General features: G+C 39.2%; 1 protein-coding gene across 9 annotated transcripts in view; it reads left to right on the top strand.

Moving 5' to 3' along the window:
• NKAIN2 (sodium/potassium transporting ATPase interacting 2) overlaps positions 1-25698 on the top strand; it is a gene marked incomplete at its 3' end in the record, with an annotated part of 998865 nt that overhangs the window by 960760 nt on the left and 12407 nt on the right. For 4 of the 9 annotated variants that reach the window (XM_082474964.1, XM_082474962.1, XM_082474963.1 and 1 more), the window contains 3 exons: positions 3954-4014; positions 23316-23397; positions 24044-24132. In XM_082474964.1, the coding sequence (XP_082331090.1) occupies positions 3954-4014; positions 23316-23397; positions 24044-24068 (168 nt within the window). Of the gene's footprint in view, positions 1-3953; positions 4015-23315; positions 23402-24043; positions 24158-25698 lie in introns of those variants that run through there. The other 5 variants (XM_082474965.1, XM_082474961.1, XM_082474966.1 and 2 more) reach the window with 3 other exon arrangements.

Here is a 25698-nt window from a genome sequence, read left to right as displayed (position 1 = left end):
AGCTCTGCTTTGAATGCCAAAGACTAAGACAACTGTAATATTTTGGTTTTTTACAAGTGGATAATTATATGTTTGCCCAGTATAATACCACTGGTATCTTTCATTGTTACTCTAAGCCATCTTTAAATAAGGAACAGAATAAAATAATTTTATTTTAATTCCAGGTATTCATATCCACTATGACAATGTGGGTCACTGTTTCCTACCTTGGGAACCATTACACCCCTTCACATTGCCCAAACTCCTCTGAAATGGGGCCTCTTGCTCCTCTCTGAACATAATCCACATCTTCCCATAGGTTGTCTGAGCTCTACTTGGAAGATGTTCTCACCTTTCCCCTGTTATTCCCTCTCAAAGCCTTCCACCCCCATCTCTCGAGGTCAATCTCCAAAATGCCAACCTACAACCTACCCTGGGAATGGACTGCCAGTTCTTTGGGAAGGCAACACTTTAACTCAGTCTTAAAGGATGAGTTAGAACTAAAAGGTGGAGAGCTGAGCAAGGAAGGAAGGGAGGAGATGTAGGGCATTCGCATGCTTTGTTGGCAGAAGGGGTTAAAGAGTTAAAGAACAGAGGGCAACCACCTGATATATGTCTGCAAACTACCAACAGCTTAATACTGGCATCAATTCTGAGACAAGGAGTGGTGGGAAATGAGGCTGGACGGGGACTATATATCGCATTAGGAAGGATTTGTATTTTGTGAAAGATTTTATACGTCTTCAGTAGATGGGGTGCTCCTTAAGTGTACTGTATAGAAAATTACATAGTTAGAGTTGCAATTTGATACATACTCAAAGCCCTCTGATTATAGCCCTAATCTGTCTTCACAGCTTTTATTTCTGTTGCTCTAATATGAGTTCCACAAACTCTCATCAGATGGAAGGACTGGCTCTTCCTTGAACACAGTCTATAACTTCCCCGCTTGATGAACTCGCTCAGGAAAAGCAAGGCCCATTTTACCTCTCCTCTGCAAAAATACATGTAATGTTCTTCCAAAGGTAGTTGTGAGGATTAATGCGCTAACGCGTGAAAGCACCCAGTTTACCGTTTGTCAGTTAGGGGACAATCAATTTTCTTCCTTCCTCCTGGCACTTATCTTAATCTACTTTGAAGTACAATTATATGTGTACCCCTGTTACAAGACTGCAAAATCCTTTCGACTGTGTCTAAAACAGTGACTCTAAACAAGGGGCAGTTTTGCCTTTGAAGAGATGTATGGCAATGTCTGGAGACATTTTGGATTATCTCAATTATCAACTGTCTTGATCATAGGATGTTAGTAGTTATACATCCTATAATGCATAACAGAGCCCACAAAAAAAGAGTTACTCAACCCAAAATGTCAGTGGTGCTGAGGTTGGGAAACCCTGGCTTGGTTCATCTTTGTGGCCCAGGCAGCAGTTAGCAGAGTTGCATGTTATAGGAAGTATTCAGAGCTGTAAGAAATTCTTTGAAACTGCTTTTCTGTAGGTAAATTTATAAATTGCTGTGAGGGAGTAAAAATTAAATTAGAAATTTATTTGGTGTAGGAAAATTGAAAGGTAACAGAGGTTTATGAATCTTGATTAATTTGGGAGAAACCAATTTCCATTTGTATTTAGAGGTGACCAATTTAAAAGCTGAAGTTCTCTTAATCAGCAAGCTTTTGTAATGAAATGCAGCAGGACTTACTTTTATATCAAAGTCACTCCCCTGACAGTTAAAGAATGCAACCGAATACAATTAAAAGATCACTGGTAAGCAAAATACAGTGCCTTGGCTGCATTCTGGGAGAGGAGTACAGTTAATAATCTAGATTCTAGTGACACTTTAATGAGAAGTTTGAACTCACTGGCCCTTAATCTCAGAATTTATCAATGTTCTTTACCTAGATTTTCATTTCAAAGTAATTAAGTGATGAGCGAAAATCAAGAGAAAAGTTTGTGATTAGGAAAAAAGTTGCTTTGTAGATAATTCAAGTAGTAAGTATTTTAAACTGAAAAGAAGAGATAAACTACTGATAAATCTATGGCATTTAGCCACAATGGTAAGGCCTTCCTGTGGAGGAAGAAGGGGAGATATAGGCAGTACCCAGGGGATTTAACCAAACCCATAGCCTCTTTACCTCGCCACAGTCGGATCCAGCACCCATGACAGAGTACGCATGGGACTAGGTCACTCAGTGACCTAGTGATACAGGCATTTTCATGGGCCTTGGTGGATAAAAGATTAAGAAGTGTTAATCTGTTTCTCCATTATCTGTGAAAATGCTCAAATCACCGTGTGATTTTGTTTGGTCAAATCAATATCTTTGCTAAAGCCAAATAGGATACACTGGTTTTTAATAGTACCCTGTATTCTAAAAATAAGTCCCATAAAAACAGTAACCTGATGATTCCATTATATAAGGAGATTGTTCTTACTATCACAATTTTATTGCCGATAGCAACAGATACTTCAAAGAGAAAAATGCTTATTTGATGACTTTTCTAACATATTTTTTAAAACCTAAGTGCTAACGTAGCATCAGTGGTATGTTATCTAGCTCTCTGTTACTATGTGTAGTGGTTCAGATACTACACTTGCGGGTGGGAGGGCAGCGGGTCCATTGTCCCTCTCATCCAGGATCTGAAAACAAAAGCTCGTGAAGAATATTTTGCATAAGTCTGCTTTCTCATTCATTGCTCTCTCTTAAGCAGGGTCACTGTTTCTGTGCCAGGAAAACCACTGTTTTATCTCATGCCAGATCTCTTTGGAAAAGAACTAGAATCTGCCAGAACGTGCTTTCTTTCTCAAACTAAAATTAAAGATTTTCTAAAGTTCCTTTTAAGCGGACCTCTGTCTCCAAACAGTTCTTCTCATTAAATACCTATCGGTGTACCCTCTGACTTAAAATGTTCCACTCACATCTTCCAGAAATATTGCAATCTGTCAGCTAATGGAAAACAAGTTCATTAGGTTTATCACAGCAGCAACCTTTTGCCCTGTACCTTAGCTTCCTGATTGAAGACTGCAGCCTTTTTCCCAAGGTTCCCTTCCCCAATGCCAAATACTCAGTAGGATCAATGCCGGTCTGAAATGTCATCGTGAAAAATTTTCATCACTGTCCTGAGGACATGCCTTTAAGGATTCCTCCACACTGGATTATTTTGGGAAAAAAATTTTCCACATATCAGGAAATTCTTTTGCTTCCTTATACCAGTGCTCATTATTTAACTAAATAGTTATACTTATATGAAGGAATACAAAACTACACCATCTGAGGGGACACACATCAAAGGGCTTTACTGTGCTCCTTTACAGATACTATTTCAGCGAGCAAAGACTTCCCTGACCACAGGGACCTCTGCTGCATGTTTCAGAAAGGATGCTCTGATGTGTGCAATCCCAGTCAAATGCACTGTGATATTCCTTACAGTTATCCACCCCGCTGCTCCTCTGTATCATGTCATCTTAACTATACTCGGTATGTCCTGGTTCCTGTTACTGGTCTAAATAAGAGTTTTTCTTACTTACAAAGTGTTGAGGCAACATTTCATGGAATCTCCTTAATATTTTTCTCTCAAAACATTTTTCTGATAGTCAGCAGGAGTCCAATTTTAGAATCTTAGGCTCTGGGCTAATGAAAAGTGAATTAGAAGTTGATTGGCACAAATGCAAATGCTAATCCATTGATGAATGGCCATAATTCTTTATTTTTCCTCTAGACCTAAAATAACTTGTTGTAGATTGCCTGGCAATTAACAAATCTTACACATAAATGCAGAACAAAGGAAAACAGAGTAATATATTCATTTATAAGGCACATTATACGAATCAAGAATCCACACTGGAGTCCAGATCCAGTCTGATGAACTATTTTGGAACACTGAATCTAGTCAAAACCACATGCCTTTGAAAAGTCGCTCCCCCAGTGAGATCCAGTACTGTTGCCTTTGCCACATGTCTAAAGCATCTTTGTTTTGTTTCAGCTGGCAGGGTTCATCTACGCCTGTTATGTTGTGAAATGTATAACTGAAGAAGAGGACAGCTGTAAGTATTAAAGCTCTATTCTGTTTCTTTCAAGTTCAGAGCATCTTCTTTACTGCCTCTTACCTGCTTTCCTACTTCTCAGACAATATCCCTTAACACATCATTAGAATAGGGACTAAGCCCTTTGTACCCATTAGGCTAAAATGTGTTTCATAAAAGTATCCAGCATATAGAATAACTAATCAGTTTCACCCAGGACTACAAATCCCAACAATCAACAATTTGCAATAGTTCCAAAAATTCTCACAAGAACTGACTTCAGATTAATTCAAGAAATTTGTCTTCATGAAACCAAATGTTCATATTTCCTATTTCTTCCTACAGTTTGATAGAAATAGCTAGAACTTTATGTCAGAGTCTCAGCATTCAGCACTACTGCTTGATCCAGAGTTTAGATGCAGGTACCCTCTCACAAGGCTCTAAGTGGCCCCATTGTCCTCTGCTCTTCTAAAAATCGGCAGGTAGAAGGTTTCACTCCTTCCTTGCCCCCTAAGGATCTGAAATAGGAGGACTGGAAAAAGTACTTCAGTGCTCTCTGGGTACTTGCCCATACAGCTATATTTATTCTGAGGAAAAATCAGAGCTGGGAATCATGTTTCTTGGTTTCTAAAAATATTCATAATGATTGGGGTTGTTGAGACAGTGGAGGAAAAGATGAGGATCCGCTGCTCTGTTGCAGGATGATTTGAGGAAAACACTCAAAGAGAAATATGTGTTTCTTCTTCACTTTCCAGTCATACTAGAAAGAAGGAGGCTGTATCATGTGATTCATTTAGAGGAGGCACATTCTCAATCATATTCACACATGATATAAAATTAGGAATATACAGTGCATAGTTTATATTGTTTGCAAAAGGAAATGATAGTCCTTTACAAATAAGCATTTGTAAAACACTCCTCAATGCATCAAGTGCTATGTCAGTTTTGGGATATTTTAAGGTGAGTAGGGGCTTCCCTGGTGGCGCAGTGGTTAAGAATCCACCTGCCAAGGCAGGGGACACGGGTTCGATCCCTGGTCCAGGAAGATCCCACATGCCGCGTAGCAACTAAGCCCGTGTGCCACAACTACTGAGCCTGCGCTCTAGAGCCCGCAAGCCACAACTACTGAGCCCGCGTGCCAAGAGCCTGTGCTCCGCAACAAGTCGCTGCAATGAGAAGCCCGTGCACCACAACGAAGAGTAGCTGCCGTTCGCCACAACTAGAGAAATCCTGCGCGCAGCAACGAAGACCCAATGCAGCAAAAATAAATAAATAAATAACTTTATAAAAAAAAAAATAGATGAGTAATATGCAGTCTTTTACTTCTAGGAATTAAGCATTTTGTAGGGGAAAGAAACATGTGAACAAATAAGTATAATAAAACTCTGTAGAGTGTATAGTGTGGGGAGATAGGAAAGGAATCAGGAAAGGTTTCATAGAGAAGGACACTCTTGAGCTTGGTCTTGCAAAATAAATAGATATTTGGATAGCAGATACGGGAAGAAGGTGATCCCAGGCAAAAGGTGGAAAAGAACCAAGACATATCACATCCTTCCATGTTGGGGGCAGAGCAGTCAGGTTAATATGACTGAATTATATCCTGTGCTAGAGGTGGGTACCCAGAGACGACTGGAAAAGATGAGATAGTAGAAAAACGGTTATGACAAAGTAAGGAGTCTGGACTTTATTTTGTATAGCATGATGGCCAATCAATTGGAAGTTAATAGAAAGAGAATAACAATCAGAAATGCACTTCAGAAAAAACATAATGGTATCAGTATGAAGGAGAGACTTGAATGGGAGGGTCGAGATTAAGGAAAGACAGACAGATTAGGACACTGTGAAAATGACAGAGATATGAGATGATGAGGGTCTGGACTAAGACCAGTGTTGGAGAGGGAGAGGATAGATATGTTATTAAACATAAAAATAATACTGATTAATGGGCCATTGATGGGTACTATGTAAGGCATAAGGAAGAGACTGATAGATTTCTGAATTTCTGATATGAGTGAATGGCTAGATGGAAATGTCACTTGAGGAAAGTAGAATAGGGATGCAGCAATTGGTTCAGTTTGGAAAGGTTGAGTTTGAGGTGCTTAACAAAGATGCAGGAGAAGATATCTAGTAAGCACTTGTCCTATGCCCAAAAGATTTATTCTTTTGGAAGGGTAAATATTAGGAAAGGTAAAAGATATATGGATTTTAAAATGTATGGACTCCACAAACTACGTAAGTTCATTCAGCTATTACCATTCAGTGTCTTTGTGCCAAATCCTTGATGAGTCTATAGGTTAAATTCCATATGGGAATTGAGCTTTCTCTAAACTATAATGTTTGATTTTATTTCACAATGATGTCTGCATTTTTATCTTCAGAAAAATACTGACACACCAAGTCTCCTAGACAGATAATCGGTATCTCTCCAGAATAGTACCTCCCAAGCGGGATCCCAGAAACGCTAGTCCATAAGCTATACTGCTCAAAAAAGATTCCAAAGCCAAGTAAGTTTGACACTGAAAATTTAGAATGCACATTTATGTATTAACATCTCTGAGAGTATCGCAGTAAAGAAGTATGTCCAATTTGTCCTAATCCACAGTTTTGTTTTAACCATATTGCGTTGGATGAGATACAGTGAGGCCAGAAGCAGATCAAAGAGAGAAACCAAAAAGGGTTTTACTACATTCACGGTTCCCTAGGGAGAACACAGCATGCCACGCAGGGCCACTCAAGGAAAGCATCATTGTGGGTCATGAGGCAGAGAGAGAGAGAGAGAGAGAGAGGAGAGAGAAAGAGAGAGAGAGAGGGAGGGAGGAGAGAGAAACATACACAACACACACACACACACACACACACACACACACACACACACACACACACAAACTGTAAGCAAGTGCTTTTATTGTGGTTTCCAGGGAAAGGACCAGACAAGGCAGGGTAAAAGGGTTTAGGATTGGCTAAGTTTGAAAGAGGTCCCCATGAAATTCATGTTCACTGTGACTGTCAGAGAATAAGGTTTGGGGCTATCCAAGGTCTCCAGATGTTTTGGGTGGGCCAGGCTTAACTTGGGAACAGCCTGTGGTCATTCTGTAGATGTTAAGGCATTTTACAGAAACTAAAACTATAGTTAATATCCCAAACATTTGAACACGGAACCTTTTTTCATAAGAAATCTTAATATTCCAGGGAATTATAATTCCAGGCAACTCATTTTAGGGAATTCTGCCCTAGGTCAAGTTTTGGTCAAAGCCATGTAAATCCAAGGGAATGTGAAGTTACAAGTATCTTCTGGAAGATAAGGCTTATCTTTCAAGCATCTAATAAACTGTTTTCCATAATGCTTATGTCTTTTTACGTATTTTGACCACAACTCCTTAAGTGCCTTTATTAATCTAAAAGACAAGCAGACTTATCATAGATAATTTTTCTAATTTTAGTCTTTTTGCTCAGTGAGTAAGATATGAACTACTTTCCTTTTTTTTATATCCAAGTAGACTCATGCTTATCATGAACATTCATGGGACTACTAAACAACCTGGAGGAGATGCTCATTTGGGCCAGTTCTCTGTCCAGTTAGGTCTGTTTACTTGTGGTTATTCACACACAGACAGTTATGAATATTTGTTGAGTAAGATGCTTTAGATTGATATTTCCCATGCATTATCATTATCTTGATCACCTGTCTATATGTTTACCTCCAGGCACTGCCTAGAACACATGACTTCCAATGCTCAAGTGTAAAAAAGGGTGCAATTTCTATCTAGTTTTCAGTAATTATATTTTAAAGAAAATTATTTTGATCCTTTAAAAATGTTCTAGCTTGATGAATGTACAATAAAACACACACAAACACACACACACACACACACACACACACACACACACACACAAATGCTCTCAGAAAGTAAGTCCTGAAAGATGGGGAAAGTTTAATGTATATATAAACAGGGAAAGGACCTCTGTGTAACTATTCTTACCTGCTGTGGATTTGCAATGAAGCAACCTGATGGGAGTGTAGTACAGGAGGAGATGCCAGCTCCCTACTTGCCAAATTAGTTAAGTTTCCATTCCTAAGAGCCTCGCAAGGAACACAGGACAGTTTGGGTTCTGTAGCTGTGCTGAGAATGGACTGTGGAGATAAGGGCCTAATTACGGCACCTGGAAGACTGAAGTATTCTTGACGTCAATAGGAAGCGGACCGGCTCTGTGCTGAGTTTTGATATCTGAGGCTCAGCAGCAAGTGTAGCCAGAGAGCCTCAGAGGCTCCACCCTCTAGGGAGCTAAGGCGAGGGTTCAGGCTCCATGCGCGAAGAGTCAAACTTAGACTCCACGAAACAGCAATAAATCATCATTGAACTAGAGGGAGTTCCTGCAGGCACATCAAATGCCTAAGATTTTTTTCTTTATTTCTCCTTTTAAACAGTATCTCATTTACTTTTCCAGAGGCCAGTTTTATAAATACTTATACAGACACTTTAATGCAAAGTTGTTGTTAATTTCCTCAATGAAAACCCTGGGCCTTGAAGTTTACATCTCTGACCCTCTGGTTACCTAAGCCAGAGCCCCAGCCTGACAGGCCAACTGGCTGTGCAAACTCACAGGACAACACTGCCATCTGCTGTGCCTATCAGGAGATGACAACCACCCTTGGAGCAAAGATTTCAAATAGGAAGATGTGGGCAATTCCGCCCCCATATATCAGTCACCTAGGGGTGCAATAACAAAATATAACAGACTGGGTGGCTTAAACAATGCATATTTATTTTCTCACAGTTCTGGAGGCCAGAAGTCCAAGATCAAGGTGTTGGCAGGTTTAGTTTCTCCTAAAGCCTCTCTCCTTGGCTTGTAGAAGGCTGAATTCTCACTTTGCCCCCTTTTCTCTGTCTGTGCATGCCCCCACGTCTCTTCCTCTTCTTATAAGGACACCAGTTTTATTGAATTAGGGCCACGCACTTATGGCCTCTTTAGCCTTAATTACCTCTTTAAAGGCCCCATCTCCAAATACAATCACATAGCAGGTTAGGCCTTTAACAGATAAATTTGGAAGGGGATACCATTCAGACCATAACATTCCATATCTAAAGATACACACACACACACACACACACACACACGCACACAGACACACACACACGCACGCACACACCATGTGGCTGTTGGCTATTTGAAAATACCTATGGGGAACAGAGTGGGGCTAGCTTCTGCTCACTGGCACATCAAACGCCTGTAGGTAAGAGGCTCCAGGTGGTAATGGTAGCCTCCCTGCTCCTGGCTCACTGCCAGTAGGCAGGAGTTCCGGTCCGCATCGCCTGCTGTGGGGTGGGATGATCTGCCTTCAGATGAGAAGCTCCTCACCAGAAAAACGCTGGGACCTGCTCCAGAGGGTGTGCCTTGACACTTGAACCTTATTTGAGTGGGGCAACCATCACAACATACTTTTATATATTTGTTCATGAAAAGGCAGCGATATGTCTTAGGAGAAAAGGCTTTCTCTAGGAGAGCGTGCATCCCTCGCTGAGCTGTCTTTGTGGCTGGGCTCTTCACTGTATCATCTGTTGCCAACCATGCTGAGTTTTCCTTATGACCTCCAGTGTTTTCTATTCCCCTCTACTTGTTCTCTTTGACAGTATTCTCTGAAAGAAAGAAAATGTTCTGAGATTTCTGGTCTGGTGCCTTTTATTATACTTGGAGCTCTCCTCTCCCTTAATCCTCAGCTCTTCTGCACCAGAGTCCGATGTCCACTTACAGTGACAGAACTAAGAACTTATCAGCTTCATTAGAGTTGTTGGATGTGACAATTAAAAGGAAAACATGCAGCTGTGGAAAAATAATAACTAATCCATAATAGAAAAAACAGGCAACATGATTTCTCAATTTTTATTATGTTTTCTTATAAACCTTTGCCTTAATAGTTAAACTAAAAATAAAAATAAACATCAGTCCTCTGGAAAATGGATCCATTTTTCTAAGTAGTCACTATCTTTTCTAAAAGAGATTCAATGTGTTTGCAAATGTTCTTAAATATTCAAATCATCCGGGAAAATATGCAGAATGTCATTTTAAAAATATCCTAAGGGGGCTTATTTTGAAAAAAATATTGGAAAATTAATTCTAGATGTTTAAACACACGTTTAGATACACACATGCACAAACCTACCAACCAAGCACAGATGCATAAAAGCCTGTCCTGAATTCTCCAAAATAAACTGGCCTTGGGATAAAAGTCATAATCAATTTATAGACTCTTTCATTTGAAAAGCAAACCACGGAAATTATTCACTTCTCTGAGGCTAATAATTTTCTGTTATTTTTGTTTGATTTTTCTTCTAAAGCCTGCTGGCCTACACTTCTGTGTATTGAACTCTGTTCTGTATGTTTTGATCGCTTTTCCAGTTTGACAGGATCATTGAGTTTGGATGGGATTCTCTGAGCACAAGGACACACTCTCCCGCCTGTGGGGGAGGGTAGAGGTGGCAAGGGAGGAGTACTCGTCCATTAAAAAATATTTGGTTCTTTCTGCTTATAAAGGAATGTAAGTTTACTGCAGAATGTAGAGAAAATACAGATAAACAAAAAAGAAAATTAGAATGATTTCACAATTTTGAATTCTGGTTCTCAGGTAACATTTGGGTATATGTCTGCTTTCTTCCTTTCTTTTTCTTTCTCTCTATCTGGTTGTTAGGGCCATATTATACATTCTGTTTGGTAACCTGAGCTTTCTTTCTTATTATTTATAAATCACTCTCCAAACATAACCTAAGGGGTAGGCAATTAGCAGTTCTAAAAAGGTGCCAAGTTCCTGGGTGCCAGGTTGACAGGTAGAGTTATGAGAATGGTGTGTCTATTTTTACTGTTCAAATATCATACTCAAGCAATCAAATGAAAGAGTAGTATATTATTGTTCTCTTTATAACATTTGTTTTGTAATTCTGAAGGTGACTGAGTGAAACAACCTTGTCCATATCTGCCAGGCTCCCACAAAATCAAAATGTGCCGTTCCTTTCCCCGTCTCTGAACAGAATCACATGTGATAAGAGTCTGGAGGCCCAGACTTCAGACACTACTAACCTCGAGCGAGTGCCCTGCAGAATCATGGTGGGGCCAAGGCAGAAGGTGTCACCTTGCTCCTCTTCCAACTTCCCAGAGCACAGGAGCTCTGCATTTATTTAATTTTACAGCTCTTGATTCCGCTTAAGATTTCTTGTGAACTAAGAACACTGCAGAGTTTGAAATGATAGGAAACTACTGCCTACTGCTCTATTTCAACACTTTAATTTTATAGGCCCATATAGATTAAATGACTTGCCCCAGGTCACTGAGCTTATCGGTGAACTTCTGACATAATATAGCACATGTTGACTCCCCCAGGGTAAGAGTATTAGGGGATGCTAGTGGGGGCCACAGCTATCTTGACCACCGCTACATCCTCAGCATCTAGCCCACCCCCAACCTGAAGCAGGACTCAGTAAGTATACGGGAAATAAACGAATCAAGCAGCTCTCCACTAACATTTCCTGGACTATATGGAAACTCCTAAGGAAGTGTGACATTTGTTTAGACCCCAATTGATTCTAAGTAAATGAATAATGAATTAGAATGAAGCAGCTTTCATCGTTTTCTAGACAAATGGAAGAAAGTGGAAAAAAAAGATAAGCTGCCATATGTAAAAATAAAAGACAGCCTAGATGATCAGCACCTGAAACGAATGCTTACATATACATGTGCCTCCTGTCAATCACATGCGAGCTCCTATTAGTGACAACAGCCTTCCCTAACAGTGATACAATTTTTACATTGTCTCCCAAAATTAGTGCTGGTCTTTTTTTCAGCCTGCTGTTAAGTTGCTCCCTCTTGTGGTCAGGGAAGAGAAAACATATGCACTTTATTTTTAAATTTGGATATTCAGGTCCAGGTTGAGTCTTCTTTAACAATCACTTCTCATTTTCTCCCTTTTCTCTTAACGTCTCCTCCATTATACTCTACTGCTTATTATACACACACATACACACACAAACATGCACACTATAATCATCTTTAAATAAATCTAATGTTCCCAAATCAAAAATAGCGGGGAAAGAAATTGATTCATTCCCTATCCTTTGCTGATTCGAAACAATCAGGACCTTGTTTCTAAAGAGTCAATGTTAAGGTAACTATATTCCTACTAGCAAAGGAGGACCTTTAACTGGGGTGTAATAAAGGAGGTATGTGGTGCAGAAAACTGACATGATCCAGTAGATGAATAATATCCAAGTTGTTTTAATCCGCCTCAATGGAAAAGAAAGCAACAGCATGTGAAAGGAAGGAGAAGTGGTGACATTTACAGAAATGATTAAAAGAAACATCTCCCATTTTGCTTATTCTGCCTCTTCCAATTCTCTAATACCTAGTCCACCTGTACTGGGTGTCCTGTACTTGTTTCCTCACCATCTCTCTCTATACCCACATGGATAATGACATGAGAAGGAAAGCAGCTAAGTGGCAGAAAAATAGGATGCTTTTAGCACCAATATACATGCTCACAAAATAAAATTGCTGGGATCACTTAGTCCTACCTTGAAAGGACAAATGAGAACAAGACAAAGAGCTGGCCCAGGAAACAGAAGTCTAAAAGCTCTCCAAAGCAGAAACGTGCTAAGAAAGAAGACTACATTCAAAGTTAGTCTTTTAATAAATGATGCTGGCTGTTGCCAATTTCATTACAACCAGTTTTACTTTAGCGGTGGAAATGGCATCTAATAGGAACAGAAGGCCAGGCTTAGCTATCTCCTTCTTAACAGCAGGAGGACTAAAAACACTGCATCTCTAAGGATGGCCACCAGGTACGCAGAATGAAAACATCTGAGTGGAGCAGCCTTACACAGAGCGCTGCAAGAGTGCCTTGCAAATAAGCAGCATAGGGCGAACCCTCAATCCTGTGACATTTAAATGAGGCTGCTCCAGCAGCAGAGTCAGGAAGGCCTCCACGAGGACGGGTTGGCATTGTGTGGCAGGGAGTGAAGGAGAAACAAACTTAAAGCTCACAGGAGGCGAGGTTTATTTAAATAATAGAAAGTAATTAGGCTGAAGACAAAAATCAGTGATGGCATTTTAAAATTACAATTAATTTAAAGGTTAATTTCCTTTGGTGTTAAAATCTTATTTAAAACATTTACCAGGAAAGGAAATGAGGATGTTACTATCAAGAGGTGTAGAGTGCTTCTGGGAATCCATGCCTATTATCACTGGAAAATTAGGTTAGGCCCAAAGTGAGAATTTCAATTCATTTCTGTGTATAATAGATGGCAGTCTGGTCTCAGTGTCAGCAGGGTTGGCTGGGGCAGTGCAGGATTTGCATTTTTTGTTTGTTTATGGGATTAATTGCAAATGTTTCCAACAAAGAAGGCTAGTTTATACATGAACAATCCTGACACACACAAAAAAACTGGATATGGATTGCTGCCTCTGTAACTAATGAAGCTGATGTTAAAGGAATTCCCAAGAGCACAGAGGCAAAGGGACACACATAGTCACTCATCCATATACCTTCATCCCGGAAGTAAGTTAAAAGGAGGCCACAGTATGTCTGTGGGCTCCAAACCTGTCAATCCGCTGCTTCTCTCCCAGGTCCCACCATTTTCATCACTCTGTTTTCCAACTGGGAATTGTCATGTCTCATGTCTCAGGTTCCAATATACCCTATTCAGCAGTTCATCTCCCTGGAAACTTGCTTAGTAAAATCAATGCATGATAGTAGTAACAGCCAGAGGGGAAACAACTCCTTTGCACTAAATCTTCCCATTCATTATGCCTTTGCAGATTTGTTCATTTTAAATGTTTTATTGCTATTATCAGTATGTAAACCAATCCCACAAATATGGAATTGTGCAGATCATAGCGCTATGAACAATATTAGCAATCACCTGCTTTAATCCCCTAATTTTACAGCTGAGGAAAGGAACACTGAAATTGATTTGCTCTGAGTCAATCATTTAGAGGCAGTGCTGGGAGCAGAACTTGTCTCCCGATTCTAGGTATACTTTACACAACACTTCACTGTGAGACTGGACGTAGATTCTTCCAATACATGTTTGCCGAGTAGCCACTGCACATGGTAGGCTGCGTGTTAGTCACTAGGCACGAGGCAGACACTGTCTTTGCCCTCCTGATGCTTACAGCCCAGCACACAGTTCACAGGAGGAACTACACCAAAGCGTGATGAGTGTTCAGACAAGGAGAGTGGGGGTAGGGGGACATACCCCAGGGGTGCCTCATCCAGTTAAGAAAACTAGGAAATTCTTCCCTGAGGAAATGACATTTCCACCAAAACCTAAAGGACAAATCAGGGGGATATGCAGAATTTAACAAAAATAGGTGTCTTTTTTAAAAAGGGTAACTTTTTCCACCCGTATTGACCAAATGGACACCATAATTCACACAGGAATCATCTTAAGTGTTTTTAATGAACCCCATACAGCAAATCTAGTTTCACCTTTCCCACATAGCTGGAAAAATATTAGAGTAACCACTGGACATCCTCATACCTGAAACTGCTATTGTTGTTCTATAAAGATGAGTAATTTAGGTTTAGTCCTCCTTTCTGGAGGCTGCAAAATAATGCGAAGATTGTGTTAGCAAAAATTACAAGGGGAGGAATAGTTCTCTACTGGGGGATTTTAGCATGCATGCTTTATTTTTCACTTTCCTAAATATGTATGCATTGATGTGCCCACATCCTAATTAAAACCACTGCATTTAAATGGGCTGTGCCTTCTAATATATATAAATATATCCTGGATGTCAGCTGAGAAGACATACCCAATCATGTCTAACTAGCTTGCCTATAGCCTGTAATAACTGCTCTTTCCAATATCGACGGAAAGGCATGTCACATAATTGAAAGCCATTCTAATAGGGGAGAACAAAACAGAGACTGGTAAATCTAACCCACCCAAATGGCATGGCACAAAGTGAGGCCAGACACCTTTAAGATAAAGTTTGCTTAACCATTTCATCATATTCTGCACACGATTCCACAGTTATTGAAAGTAATAAAGATATCTGAATACATAATTTTCTGACTCTAGCTTTACAATCTCTTGATCTTCTCAGCTCTTACCATCTTTGTCACCACTCACTTCACCTATCTCCTTAGTTCCCTTCACCAAGGAGGCTAATTTTTATCACCTTCATTATGGAGGAAGAAGGCTTCTCTAAAAATCACCAGTTCTAAAATTCTCTGCCTGATTATAAACTCCTATCTTTACTCCCTCCTTGTTCTCCTGCTTCCCTCCTGGAGGAATTTTTCTTCATCTTTATGTAGGAGCTTCCCTCCACTGGAATCTTTGTTTATCTTTCTGCTCATCATCTGTCTCCTGAATCCACAAGAGCGGTGATGCTCTTACAGGCACACTTAGTTTCCTTCCTTGCTTTCTCTTCCACCATCCTTGGATTTTCCATAACCCTGTCTGATGAGGCTCAGGTGCAGTTTCTCCACTCCTAATCCTGGGTTGCTGCACATGGCTGGAGAGAGTCCCTAAACCCAGCTGGATGCTCTCTCCTGCTCAACAAGGCTCTCACTCCTCTCCCATGGACAGTGCGCCACAGTCACCACAGGACGTGCTCCAAACCTTTCCAAGTTCCTTAAGTTTAGTTCCCAAACCTGAGAAAATCAAAGCTACCAAACTCCTTCCATTTTTCCCTCAGAACCTCAACAATTCTATACCAGCAATTATCTTTCTGTCTTTTAGAAACCCTCTCCAAATCTGAGAGGAACCGTTAAGCTTTTCCTCTTCAAAGCAATCCTTCCACCAAGCCTTGGCTTCATCCCCTCTGCCTGGTTCAGGAGATGAGCTCTTGGTGTCTCCATTCTCGCCCACTCCACTGTAAAGTTCCTCTTCCCTACATATGGGTCGAAGTCTCATAGACTACAAACCAGGCCGGGCCTAGCCTCTCCCCATCCTTTTGGATAATATATAAGGTGACTTCCAAAACTATTTGAAATATGGAAACTCAGTTCTACGTATATTTTTAAAATATATCTTCCCTTTTATTCCACAATATGTCACATATGTCACATTCCTACTGCTTGCCAGACCACAATCAACCAACCAAGTGGGCATTAAGGGTTTCCATAAACCTACCTCAGCTTCCGCTGATGATTTCCACACTCATGTCATTCCATACAAAATTCCAGTAAATTCTAACACAAAGTTCTCTTCTTTGACCCTTATCCCCATCTACTTCCCTGGCCTGAAAAATTCTCATCCTTTCAGTAAAGAACCTAAATATATATTTTAAAGCATAATTTGAATCATTCTTTTGGTATAAATCCCTTGTTAAAAGAGATGAGATCCCAAATCTACCTGTAGTGCATCCATAAAATACATGCATCTAAGTATTAAACACATATAACCCTGTGAAGTTGGAATTGTTTTATTATCTCTACTTCACAGAGGAAGAAAGTCAGGCTCAGAGCAATTGTGACCTGCTTGTGGATATGATGCTGGTCAGAAGGGAAGGCACACCTGAGCCCAGGTCTTCCAACTACCAAGCCCTCAATCATTATATTACTTCATACTTTCCCTGTGATGTAGCCAGTGATGGCATTAGATTATTAGAATAAGATTCAATAGCAAGATCCTGGTCTCAGCAGAAAACCAGCATGTGTTTCTTCAAATCTCACCTAAGGTACTGGACACACTGAGAATTAGCAAAAATAGGCAAGAGTGAAAAGACAAAACAGTTTATCAAGTGGAAACTTATATTTCATTTTTATTTTTTAGAACCAACAGTTTAAAGTGGTTACTCAAATGATCTCTAACTAAAGAAATATTTCATTTTTATACCATTGTAGTGATTGCATTCCACTTCCAGTTTTTAGTATATGTAAATGTGTTACCAAGTTTAAAATACTGAAGATCTGGTTCTGATACAACTAAGAGAGAAACATGGAAAATAGAATCCTAAGACCCTGAGAAAATGTTATTTTCTGAACAAGCTTAGGAAGTGAAGCATCTGCCATGATTTAACTAATAAGTCTCATGTCATTCAATGCATGTTTCGCCTGCCAGAAGCTCTCTGTAGCATCACACTTCAGTGACCTTTCAGGCAATAACAGACTAAAGTACCCCTACAAAGGGTTGTGTTTTCCTAATCAGAAAGAAAAAACAGCTCTGAGTCCACTCAGAGATACAAGTCCAGACTGAGCACATCAAGCTCACACAGGGGGCTTCCCTGGTGGCGCAGTGGTTGAGAATCTGCCTGCCAATGCAGGGAACACGGGTTCGAGCCCTGGTCTGGGAAGATCCCACATGCCGCGGAGCAACTGGGCCCGTGAGCCACGATTACTGAGCCTGCGCGTCTGGAGCCTGTGCTCTGCAACAAGAGAGGCCGTGATAGTGAGAGGCCCGTGCACCGCGATGAAGAGTGGCCCCCACTTGCCACAACTAGAGAAAGCCCTCGCACAGAAACGAAGACCCAACACAGCCATAAATAAAAATAAATTAATTAATTAATTTAAAAAAAAAAAAAAAAAAGCTCACACAGGAAGCTGAACTGCTGCCACCAAGTAAGTCTGTGTGGGAAGAAGGTGGGGCTTTTGAATTTGGGCTACAGTAGGTTATGCTCTGAATTCCTTTTGTGCAACTGGAGATAAGTACCCTTGAAATAGTGACCTGCAGAGACAATGGATTTACACTCTGTTTTCATAGGCCCACACTAATTTTTTAATATCTTTCAATGAGTTCTTCCAAATATTTAGGCTTAGCTTTCTGTGAACTGCCTGTTAAAATTTCCCCCATAGCCTTTTCCAGCTCTGTCTCCAAAAGAGAGTGTGTTGCCTAGTGGCTTTGTCATTAATAACCAAGGTACAATATTATATTACAATACCTCCCTGCCAACATGTATTTAAAAAAGCAGTTTTAAGTTTGCTGAACTCAGAGTTCATGATTAAAAGATTTAAATAAAAGGGAAGCTCACAACAGGAAACATATTTGAGTTAGGAATATTTATTCAAAAAGCACTTTTCTCTTACTTGGTAATTTCGAAATCCCACTATTATTAATTTTATTAAATCATAGTTATTAAACTGATATGGCACTTTACTAATTTAAAATCATTGGGCATCTCTGTGCCTCTGTTGGTAAGTAGACAAAAACACACCCATATTGCAGATGGGAACACTAAGCCAAAGAGACAACGCTGTAACATCTGCAAAGAAAATAACATTCCTGAGTTGTTTTCAGAGGACCAAAAGCAAATCACTCCAATGAGGCAAAGATTAAACAAGTATAAATTTTATTTTATTTTGTCACCTTCTACCCAGTCATGTACCTCTGTTTAGGATGCTATGAACTGGCCAGAAAGAAAGCAATGTTTTCCCTAGCAATTATCAACATTTGCAACATAGCATTCGTCAATGGATTACCCTCTCAGCCCAGTCATCTTGATGCTAAAGCATGTCCTAGCCTCTTTCCTTCTACTCCCCTAGATCAAAGAGACTAGAGTGGTGCCTTCTTCCCATTGGTATCCAAAAGATTTCTTTTATCTCACAGGACCTAAGCAATCATTGACATTCTAGATCTTCTATAAAAGGTCTTCTCTTTATTATCATTCAAGACCTTATGAAGGAAAGGGTAAATGCACTCAGTCAAATTTCACTTAGAAATTTTACCAGCATCTTCCATGCTTAAATCAATTGTCTTTAAAAAAAAAAAAAAAAAAAAAAAAAACAGCCTAAAGAGTTTATTCAGTAAATATGGTTTCCATGAGCCAGACACTGTTCTGGGTTCTGGGGCTACTATAGTAAATAGTAAATCTCATGCAGCTTAAATTATAGTGATGGGATCAACAACAAAAAAGTAGATTCACAATATGTCAGGTGGACATAGTTTTCAATAAAGCACAATAAAGCTGAATGAGGAAAAAGAAATTAATCTCTAAAATCACAGCAAGTCCCTAATCTGCCTTGCACCAATTACAATTACATTTCCCTTTTCCCAAGTGTTTCCTGGTCCTTGCTGCTTGTACGTGCCACATATACTACATTTCCTAATGAAGCCAAACACCAACTCCCTCCTCTCATTCTTTTTGTTCCATTAAAGGCTGCAACATACTCCTAGACAACAAATTTGAGCTATGAGCCAAACATCTAGATGCCATCACAATTACTTGGAGAAGTACCTGTTAGCTGTTTCATGACTCCTATTGCTTAGGAAAGTTTTACAATATTCAGTAGCCTCTTTAGAGCCTAAATAAATGTACTTATATAAAAGAAACAGAAAACAGACCAAAGTGGTATTAAGGGTATTCTAAAAATGTAAGCGAACCCCAGTAATTCAATTTTAAGAGAGAGAAGCATAATTTCTTCTACTATGCTCTCCACCCACATGGCATCCCAAAGAGTTCCAAATTATGGGTAAAACACCATTCCGTAAAAGATGCAGAGAACCATGTCTACCTACACTGACCACCACACTCTTAACTCTAGTGTGGTCAGTTGGATCCAGCTTATTCATATTCCTCTCCTTCAGGTCTTTAGGAAGACATCCAAACAATTACTGAGAATGAGTACATGTGGAAACTGACCTTACACAAATTCCTTGGCTGTGAACACAGGCAGGTATATAAAATACACTACAGAAAATATATCCTTTGATTCTGATTTAAATTTGAATGCCTCCTCACAAGTGAGATGGTAAAAATGCATCCTGGTTACACTCAGATCCTCTTCTTTTCTCCTCTTGGTTCTGAGTCATCTGCTGTTGCATCCTTTTCCATGGCCCCAGATGATCTGAACGACCAGAATGACCAAAACAATCGCAATCCTTCTGTCAAAGCTTTAGCGCTATCCTCCCCAGCTGGGTAGTTGTAAATCGGCTCTACCAACCCACACACCAGATAGATGGCTAATAAGAGCAAGACGCAGACAACTCAACCTCCATTCGCAACAGTACTCAGACACATCTCATTTCCCTTCTGGCCTTTTCTCATGTCTCCAGAAGGTCTACACTGCTCCTGACTCAAGCTTTGTTTCCCAGTTTTGGTCCCAATTCTATCCTTTGGACTTGAAGATTCATCTTGGTTTCTTCTGGTTATCCCTTGGTTCACTGCACAGTCTCTGACTTATAAATTACCATCTGTTTTTTTCTGCCATCCATCTCACACCTCTGGAATCAAGCTAAGGAAATATTTCAAAACAACAATGACAACACTAATAAGCCTGAGGTTGACTTGGATCTCGGTTTCAGTGGAGGAGACCTTATTGTTTACATCTTCCCTCTCTCTTCTCCAGCACCAGGGTGGGGACCATCTTACTAACAGGGAACCTCAGAACAAGGAAACTTTAATGCTGGAATGCCTCTCAGAAAACTAGTCCTTAAGTCTTAATGTTGGTAAGAGTGAACCCCAATGAACAGGAATTTAGGCACTATCTGCAATGAATCCCCAATCGTGGAAAATAATTTCTCAAAATACAAACTTTAAATATAGTTGCCATTCAATTATTGTACAGCTCTTCTGGTACCATTTATATTAGCTAATGTGCAAACGTGGGCAATTCAGAAAACAAAAGAGGTTCCCTCTCTTTTAATTCATCTTCTATAAAATATTTGATATAGTTCTATAGTTGTTCCAAATTAAAACACTTTCTATCTTTCTCCTAAACTGCACGGTTTAGAAGAATTATAAAGAAAATCCTGAATTTTTAAGGGTTTTTAATTTTCTTCTTCCATACTGCATGTCTTATCCAGGGCTCTACGTTCCTTATTTTATCCTCACACTAATAGTATTAAGTATTATAATTCTTGTGTAAGAGAAGTTAAGTGATTTGTCTAAGGTCACACAGCTGGCAAGTGGTCAAAGCAGTATTTGAACCCTGATCCTTCTAACATCAGGATCTCTGTCCTTTTCATTACACTGTAGTCCTCCTTATCTGTAGTTTCACTTTCCATGGTTTCGATTACCTGCCATAAACTGCAGTCTGAAAAGATTAAACGGAATAAACAATTCATAAGTTTTAAATCATGAGCCATTCTGAGTAGTGATGAAATCTCACACCATCCTGCTCTGTCCCTCCAGTAACATAAATCATCCCTTTGTCCAGCATATTCATGCTGTGTATGCTACCCATCCGTTAGTATAGGAAAAAAAAAATAGTATTGTGTATATAGAGGGTTCAGTACTATTCATGGTTCAAGCATCCACTAAGGGTCTTGGACTGTATCCCCGCAGATAAGGGGGGACTGCTGTACTATTCCACTTCTGACCAGAAGAGAAATTCTGCCTCAATAAAAGGGTTTTCATGATAAAAAGAGATATTAAATCAAAAGAATACACGGAGGCACCTTGAAAGCATATTAATAAGTGAAAAAAGCCAATCAGAAAAGGCTAGATACTATAGGAGTCCAACTCTATGACATTCTGGAAAAGGCAAAATTATGGAGACAGTAAAAAGATCAGTGGTTGCTAGAGATTAGGGGAGAGGGAGGGATAAAAAGGCAGAACACAGGACTTTTAGGGCACTGAAACTACTCTGTATGATACTAACATTGTGGATACATGTCATTACATATTTGTCGAAACCTACAGAATTTAAAACACCAGAAGTGAACCGTAATACAAACTCTGGACTTTAGGTGGTAACAATATGTCAGTATAGGTTTATCAGCCATAACAAATGCACCACTCTGGTTGGGATGTTGACAGTAGGGGAGGTTGTGCACATGTTGGGCGGGGTGGGGGCAGGAGGGGGTATATAGCAACTCTTGGTATTTTCTTCTCAATTTTGCTGTGAACCTAAAACTGCTCTAAAAAATAAAATCTATTTTAAAAAAATAAAAAGATTTCCCCACTAAACAGACATCATGGACTTTATGTTACTGGCTCCAATTTCTACCTGTAACACTTAGGATATTAAAAAGAACAAAAACTAGTCAAAGCTAAGCCAACAGAAAGAGATATTAGAAAAAGTAAAGACATCCTCTAGCATCCTAATTCAGTTTCTAGTTTCCTCTCTTTCTTCTTCCTGTCATCTATCTTGTCAGCTTTTTGTTGTTTTGCCTCTTTTTGCCCCACCACATGACCTCCACATCCAGGAATGGGAAAGAAAAAACAAAACCAAAACATTTTCACAGCACTCTTAGTATTTACTGTCCCAGTTACTACCCCTTCCAAAATGTAGTGGTATAAAACAACCATTATTATGCTCATGGATCTGTGGGTTAAGAATCCAGACAGGGCACAGTGAGGATAGCTTGTTTCTGATCCCGGATGTCAGGACGCTCAGGTGGGAGACTCCAAGATTGGGCTGACTCAACAGCTTGGGGCTGGAATCATTTGGAGGCAATTTTTGTCACATGTCTGGGTGTTGATGGTGACTATCAGCTGGGACCTTAGCTAGCCTGTCAGCCAAAATCATATCCGAGGGTCCTCCATTGATCTCTCCACGTGGGCTAGTTTGGGATTCCTAGTTTGGGCATGATGGCTGTGTTCCAAAAGACAGCATCCCTAAAGAGCAAAGTGCATGACATTTTTTTGATCTAGCCTTGGAAGTCACAAAGCGTCACTTCTACCATACTCTGCTGGTCAAAGTGGCCACAAAGTTCTACCCAGGTTCAAGAGGAAGGGACAAAGACCCAAACCTCAGGATGGGGTGAGTGTCAAGGTCACGCTGCAGGCAGATATGGAATAGGAGATATTGTTGCAGCCATTTTGGATAATATAATCTACCACAGTAACTCTTGTTACATCTCATTGTACCTTAAATACCTAGGTATGTATTGCATTTGAATGTTTGGTTAGAGTTTGCTGCACATCTTTATTTCTGATTGTCTATTTGAGATTATGAACCACATAATGGCAGGGGACAGCCACTTTGAGCTAATTTACATGACCACCACCATAGCACCTTGTACTTGACAATCAGGATATAACGCTATTACTAGTGCCGCAATTGCTGATAGGTACATGCACTTGAGCGATCATTATTTTTTACATTTGTAATGTGTTGCAGAAAATCTCCATGCTAACCAAAAAGACATATGGCATCTTAATTGTGCAAGTGAATTTTATTGCTCCAATTAGGTCTTGGTTGCTTCAAAGGAGTATATAAATTTCTTCTCCCAAGTGAATAGATTCTTGTAAAGCAATAATTGAATCTCACAGTTGAGGGGGGAAAAAAAATCACTGCCTTGAAGGAACTATCTTTTTTCCTCCACAATTAGCTAGTTCTGGTTTAATAGATTATTAAAAGGTTTATATTAGTAATCTGTGTGAGACCTTGATCATGAACGTTTATCTCTTCTGAAAAGTTAACTAATTAAGGCAATTGTCCCTTTCAGTTGATTTCATAGGTGGCTTTGACTCTTATGGCTATCAGGGGCCTCAGAAGACATCTCATTTACAGCTACAGCCTATGTACATGTAAGTACCTTACTTTGGAGGTATTCTTCTGGGATACTAAAAGATGATTAAGAAAATGTTATTGTGGCACAAAATAGATGGCATGCAGCTTTCTTTCAGTCATTTACTTTCAGTATTTTCTCTTCTATTAATATTGTTCTGACTGAGATAATTCTAATAAATTTTTTTAAAATTATGAATAATATTTAACTTATCAGGAAAGCCATCTCTAAAGTTACTTTTAAAAGTAGTCTTACATAAGTATCAACTACATGGCTAAAAATCCAATATAATATACAACTTCTTTGAATTACCCAAAATTTGTATATTTTGAAAATGATATAACATTGTAGGTAGTTATATGTAACTATATATAAGCCATATATCCTGGTTTTCCCAGTACAGTCTTAGTTTACATGGGTTGTCCTGATATAATTATTACCAGCACACCCTATTAGTCTTAAAAGTGTTCTCATTTGGATGATAAATGATAGGTTATCACCTTAATTATGTGTAGTGTTAAAAAATAATAATACTCTTTCATTTTTCTGGTGTGAAAAGTGAAAATGAAACCAGAATATTAACACTGAAACTTATCAGACCCTTAACTCTAGCACTCAAGAGAGCAGACATACAATCAGAGCCTGATTTTTATATCTGTGTTTAGGCAAATTCCCTTGGATAACAACTGATAACAAATTCTATATATCAGCATCAAGTGATATGCTGAATTGCAAGCGAAGATCAAAATAGAAAGTAAGATTCCAATTCATTTCGAAATGTGAGCTTCTCTCTTTGAAGATATGTGTTTGTCGTCGTTGTCCTCCACCATTGAATCATTTTACCTTTTAATATTGTTAGTGTGTAGGATAATAAACACATTTTCTGGATTACTTCTCCTCCAGAGAGATTAAAGTAATCCTTATACATCCCCTTTTAAGCTTTTCTTTACAAAGGGAATGATCTATGCATCATGCCTGCATTTTGTGTGTGTCTCTTGTAGTTTCCCAAAAGCATTTGGTAACACCACTCATAAAAAAGAGTTCAGAAATCAGCCAATACTGTATGTCATTCAAAGCATCCCTTTTGTAAACAGGACATCACACATCCCCTCTTTTACATTCCCAAAACCACTGCCCTAATTCAGGCAATCATTAACTGAAGTTTTCCAGTCTCTTTCTTATTTTAGAACTCCTATCCCACCTTCCATGTGACTGCCAAATTAATCTTCTTAAAGTACCACTCTGATTATGTTAGGCCCCTGTCCAAAACCTATCAATGACTCCTTATTGCCTACTGAACAAAGTCAAAACTCCTTATCAGACTTTGCAAATCTACTCTGATCTGGCCCCAGTGTTCTACTGAAATATTATCTCTCCTCTTCAACCTTTAATAGTCTCAACCATATGCAGACAATGCTGGGAGACCCCAGGAAAATGTAATGATAAATAAGAACTGGTCCCTGCTTCCTGAAGCTTATCATCTATTGAGGGCACACATAGTCTGATATCTCCCCTTATCCTTTTTTTTTTTTTTTTTTACAGCCAAACTAAAACTCTTACCATCTGCAAATATGACATGTATTTTTCCAATTGTCCATGCTGTTCTCTTGACACCAAATGTTGGGTTTTTTCCCCCAAATTCCACTCTTTCAAATCCCACTCTCCTTCAAATTGTATCTTAAAATATACTTCCTTTAGGAAACATTTCTTAATCTTTTTCCTCTGATATTTCTTTTTGTTTTGCCCCATACTATAGTTGTATTTCTATTTATACCATAACATTCCTATCCTCCCAGATTTGATAGCTTAAGCAAAAAATAAAATGATAAATCCTTTACATTCTTTACCATTCTTCTCAATATTGTAACATAGCCTTGTGTAAAGTGTTCTATTAAAAAATAAAGTCAAAGCAGTAAGGAGTAGTGGTAAGGAGTAGGGGTTAAGATGAGCTACTGAAGGCAGACTGCATGAGATAAAATTCTTTATGACCCTGGACCTATAACTTTATTTGAATAACTTTATTCTCACCAAGGCTAAGTTTCCTCACCTGCAAAATAGAGACAATAGCATATGCACTTCATATAGTTGTTCTGAATTTACATAAAACAATGCTTGTAGAGCATGTACAACATAGGACATGTCACATACTACATGTTTAATAAACATAATTTCTTAGATGTAGTAACAATGCTTATGTTAACCAATATTACTCATGAAAAGATTTTATCAACTCAGAAATCACCATACACTGTATTTCATTCCCAAAAGGTTTCCTCTGTAAACAATATATCACATATATCAGCCCAAGTAACATGTAACA

This window comes from Balaenoptera physalus (assembly GCF_965194825.1).
Source record: "Balaenoptera physalus genome assembly, chromosome: 9".
NCBI lineage: Eukaryota > Metazoa > Chordata > Mammalia > Artiodactyla > Balaenopteridae > Balaenoptera > Balaenoptera physalus.
The sequence above is the reverse complement of the archived record's forward strand: the minus strand, read 5'-3'. Positions and strand labels throughout refer to the sequence as shown.